The sequence below is a fragment of the Mauremys reevesii genome, linkage group 1, assembly GCF_016161935.1.
Source record: "Mauremys reevesii isolate NIE-2019 linkage group 1, ASM1616193v1, whole genome shotgun sequence".
NCBI lineage: Eukaryota > Metazoa > Chordata > Testudines > Geoemydidae > Mauremys > Mauremys reevesii.
The window spans coordinates 6,791,787-6,797,175 of record NC_052623.1 but is presented as its reverse complement, the minus strand read 5'-3'; the positions used below and the strand labels follow the sequence as shown (position 1 = coordinate 6,797,175).

The following is a 5,389-nucleotide window of genomic DNA, read 5'->3' as shown; positions in this document are numbered from 1 at the left end:
TGTGTGTGTGTGTGAGAGAGAGAGAGAGAGAGAGAGAGAGAGATGCAGTATCCAGATCCCAGTTGCACAGAGCCCTGAAACCACGCAAAATAGGGAATGGAAATCCAGCCTAATGCACAGAGCAAAGAGGCATAACAAGGCCTCGTGGGGCGTGGTGGTGGTGTCTCAGACAGTAACATAAAGTGGACCACATTGTGCCAGACTGTGTCTGACACCATCCCCCATCTGGACCGCTCCTCCTCCCACAAGCAACCCCACTTCAGCCTCGTGACAATGTCAGCAATTGCCAACATGGAAAAGCAGCCTCAGAAAGGAGTGCCTGGGTTTCTAACAGGCTGCAATACATTAAAGTTTTTTGTCGTTTTGAGGAAGAGTTATTCACGCTGGCTTCTTTTCCACTCCATGTCCTCTCTCCCTCCTGCTGGGTCTGTCCCTCTCTCCTTCCCTGCACAGGCTGAGCTGTCCCTGCTGGTGGGGTTGGTGTTCCCTTTCCCCCAGAGAGGCAGTTCAGGCTGATCTCCCCCTTTTCCCCAGTGCAGGCAGACACTGAGTTTCTCCCAATCTGAAGAGGTATTTCTATGAGCTGTAGCTGTGGGATCTGGCATCTGGTTTTGATCCTGGGTGAGGGGTATCACTCTGTGGCAGGGATGGAACTTGTGGTGGGGGGACCTACATGGACAAGTGGCCAGGACTGAGGGTTATGGGGATGGGGACCAGCGTGTACACAGACAGGATGGCAGTGCTGGGAGCTGGGAGGGTAGGGAGGAAGGTGTACACAGAGAAGCAGGGAGCGCTGAGGTTTATGGAGGCAGGCAGGGAGTGTACAGGGACAGGCGAGCAGCGCTGGGGGGGGGTGGAGGCGGGGAGCAGCACGTACATGAAGAGGTTGGAAGAGCTGCTGAAATTAAATTTGTCTTTGTGATTGTTGGTCCAAAGCCAGCGCTGGGACCTTTCCTGCCCCGGAGTGCGTGTGGGCGGGTCTCAGGGTCGCTTTCCCCTGGCAAGCCACAGAACTGCAGCCTGGAGGTCACAACCTTCACTCAGTTTTGTTTCCAGTTGTTGTTGCTGTTACGTAACTTCAGGCATTTCTCCAGTGAAAAGAACCATTGATTTTTTTAGATGCTGCTCCCCATATTCTTCATAGTGATATTATTATGATCTCATTACAGCATAAATATGATGCATTTTATGCAAGATGCGTCATTTAAAAAGTCATTGGAAAAGATATAATTTGCAGAATACCATTATCCTATCTCTATGCATGTATCATTTCTGTATCTGAAGTTATGCATATTGACTATGTATCTGTATTTCAAATGTAGTTACCCCTGGGTAACACCCACTAGGCAAGATGCCTTCAGTCTAGATAGCTGGTTGGGAAGGGCCTATTCAGGGCATTGAGCCATTAGGGGAAACAATAGGCCTTAAGAGAAATGTATCTCCCACCTGGGGAGCCTTCCTGAGAAAGCTCCAGACAGCCTATAAGTAATGGGTGCTATGACTCTACAAGGGCATGTGACCAGGCCACATAACTCTCATCGATATTCAGGCATGACAAGGGTTAGCACCAGAGTTCGTGACACATGTCTCTGCTTACACTAGTCAGTTAACACCTGTAACTTATGTCTCAGACAAAGCTGGGTGCCTGCAAGGACGTGTCTCACCAAAAGAAACAAGGGAAGTAACAGAGGTGCAGGCCTGTAGCCCTAAATACCAAGACCCTTATCCATTCACCCCATTCTGTTGAGCGCAAAGTCATAGCCCAGCATGATAATATCTGTTTCCATGGGGGAAACTTGGCTCATTTCCAACATAGCAACTGCATCATGGATAAGACCTATTGCCCATCTCGTTCAGTGTGCTCTGTCTGAGAATGACAGCCCCAGGTGCTGCAGTAGAAGGCATAAGAAACCCAGCAGTAGGTTGATGGTGGGATGACCTAACCATCCTGAGGGTGTCACCTTAATGCCTAACAGCTAGAGATTGCCCTGAAACACGTGGGTGTAAAGGCGTTCCAAAATATTTATTTAGTGGTAACTATTGTAACTGGCTAGTCTCATTATCCATGTAAATGTCCAAACACTTCCTAATTCTTGCTTTGCTCAAGTCTTCAACTACCTCTTGTGGCAATGAGTTCCTCGATCTAATTAAGCATTGAGTGAAGAAAGCATTCTTTTTTTTATCTGTTTTGAATTTGCCATGTTCCAGGTAATTGAATATCCTCTTGATCTTGTGCTATGAGACAGGGAGAACACATTATCAATCTACTCTCTACCAGTCAGTATTTTAGAGATTTTTCTCATGTCCCCTCTAATTCATCTCCTTTGTAAGGTAAAAATCCCAGTCTTTTCAACCTCTCTCCATATGAGAGTTTCCCATGATCCTTGATCTTTCTTATTGCCCTTGCCGGAACCCCTCTAGCTCTTCAATATCCTGGGTGAGAAGGGTGCCCAGTACTACACAGAGGAGTCCAGAGGAGGGTTAAACATTGAATGACTGATCTCATGGTATTGTATTTATTGTACGATTCTCCATCCCTCTCCTCCTGCACTGTGAACAGGGTTTCACAGAGCTGTGTACCATGACACCCAGATCCCTGTCCTGAGCTCATACAATTAAATTAGGACTTTGATGGCAAAATTGCCTCATGCATGCCGATTGGAGAGAAAAGCTCAAACTCCTCAAACACCTTCTCTGGACTTCACTTTGACCTAAGTATTCTGGTGCCATCTGTAAATGTTGCCCCCTCACTGCTCACCCTCTTTTCTAGATTCTTAATAACCCTAACCCTACTATTTGTTATAAAATTTGTAACCCCCCATTGCTGTGCTTAACTCCCTTCACAGGAACCTTGAGCATTTCTGAGCGCGATCAACACATCGACCACCTCATGGCAGCTTTCAACCTCACCCCCTCTGACCCTTCAACGTTCACACTAACTGGCATCCCTGGCCTGGAAGCTTTTCACATCTGGATTTCCATCCCTTTCACTATGTTCTATATTATTGGCCTGTTGGGAAATTTCATGCTTCTGTTTGTTGTGGGCAAAGAGCAGACCCTGCACAAGCCGATGTACCTGCTGCTCTGCCTGCTGGCAGTCACTGAAATTGGCACATCTACGTCCATCGTGCCAAATGCACTGTGTATATTTTGGTTCAATTTGAAAGCCATTACTGTAGGAGGCTGCCTCACTCAGACGTTCCTCATTCACGCAGGTTCTGCTATGCACTCAGCTGTCCTTGTGACAATGGCCTTTGATCGCTACGTTGCCATATGTAACCCTCTAAGATACGCCACCATCCTCACCAACACACGAATAGCTAAGCTAGGGCTCGTGGGTTTGATAAGAGCTGTTCTCTTCATTCTGCCCCTGCCCCTGCTCCTGAGCAGGCAGCCGTTCTGTGCCAACCACATTATCCCCCACACGTACTGCGACCACATGGCCGTGGCAAAGATGTCGTGTGGGGACATCACAGTCAACAGGATGTATGGCTTGGTGCTACCATTTGTATTCAATGGATCAGACCTGACGCTCATTGCCCTGTCATATGGCCTGATCATCAGGGCCGTCCTCAGAATCTCCTCCAAGGAAGCCCACCGGAAAGCCCTCAGCACCTGTACAGCCCACATCTGTGTGATGTTCATGTCCTATCCTTCCTTCTTCTTCTCCACTCTGACATACCGGTTCGGTCAGGGCATTGCTCCCCACATTCACATCATCTTGGCCAACCTCTATTTCCTCATCCCCACCATGCTCAATCCTATCATTTATGGGGTCAAAAACAAAGAGCTTCGTGAGAAAGTGGGCAAATACACCTGCAGAATGTACTCACCTGGGGGCCACTGACTTTAATCGTGTGTGACAAGAGGGGGACAGGATACTTCCTTGTCCATCATGATCTGTCCCAGTATGGCTGAGCTCAGCATTGTGGAAGTTTAAAGTCTGAGAAGCTCCTCAGACCTAATGTCTTACCATTCCATCACGAAGTACCAAGCTCTCTCCGTTGCTGAGTTTCCACTCTCTGACCATCACCTGATCTCCTTTAGCATCACCCATCAGCCTTCACCTCCACATACCCTGTCACTCAGCCTTTCTGTGACTTCAAGATCACGAGAAGATACTACAGGTTTTTGAAGCAAGGTGGCTTTCCATTAGAGCCTGTTTGAACAGGGCTCTTGATCAGTTTGACGAACTGAAGCTATGCTTTCTGATAGCCGAAGACAAGGAAAGCAAGTGCAATGCTGGACTTTTTAAACATATGTACAGTGATCTGATGAGCAAAAATTTTTCTGATTTTTCTATGTCCAATCCTTCAGGAAGGATAAACCAAAAGTTTCCATTGGAAAGTGCTAATACAGGAAAGCTGCTGCAGAAATTGAGGACATGTAGGAACTTTACACTTCTCAAGCACTAAGGGGGTTGGAAAACCGCCCCCGAATTTAGAGCGGCCGAAGTGGTTCCCACCCCCCCACACTCGATCAGGAGACACACAGATTAAGCGCTGACCAGGTGTTTACCACTGGAACACGCAATGCATAGAGCACCAATCAGGGGAGGGGGCGAAGTAGTTGGATTGAGGTTGCACATGCGCATAATAGAATGATTTATGTAACCATTATAATAAAAGGACGTGGAAAACCCCCGCTTGGGGCGCTCCACTGGAACAGACTGACTGACTTGGCTTCGTTATTTGCAACAAGGACATTCTACTAGAGCTGATTGGTGAGAGTTGTGAAACTGTGTTTTTGAGAACTGGACTTTGTTACCCTGGATTTGAGGGGGTGTGTACTCCAGAATGTGATCAAGCCAATTGCAACCATATGATTTGCATTCAGCCACTAGAAATTAATAAAATAGTACGCCGCATAGTTTGGAGTTAATTGGAAAGCCGGGTTTTAGATTCAAGGTCAAAATCTAGCTGACAGTTTCTGCTAATCAGAATTGGAGGAGTGGACAGAAATGTAAATAAGTGAGAATGAAAGAAGATAAATGGATGAAAACCTTGAGTCTAGATACCTCTGATATTAGAAGTGTATTGAAAGTTAGGAAAAGTGATGACTGAGTAGGGGTCACCATGACCTATGTGTTTTGTACAAATTATAAAAGTTTACTAATATAGTCACTTTTGCCATTGTTTTGTGGAGACCTTACGCAGAAAAAACAAGTAGATCCATTTTGGGTTGAAAGTCTCGAACACATTAATTCCATTGGGGAAGAAAGACCTTAGTGAACTTAGCAACAGCAATGAAAGACCAAACAAGCCACCTTTTAGCAATGCTGCAGTTCAAAGAATGTTTTCTAGGAAGAACTTGATAAAAACAAACCTGTGCAACAAGATGCAAGAGGAATTTTAAAAAACAAACAAACATTCTTCATGTTTTTATTGGT

At 46.2% G+C, this 5,389-nt stretch overlaps 1 protein-coding gene across 1 annotated transcript; it reads left to right on the top strand.

Annotated features, from left to right (window-relative positions):
- Positions 1–2,890: 2,890 nt before the first annotated feature.
- Positions 2,891–3,847, top strand: LOC120391395 (olfactory receptor 52N2-like). The gene has a single exon (XM_039515044.1). It carries the CDS (start codon positions 2,891–2,893, stop codon positions 3,845–3,847), a length of 957 nt encoding a protein of 318 aa, XP_039370978.1.
- The last annotated feature ends 1,542 nt before the right edge of the window (positions 3,848–5,389 follow it).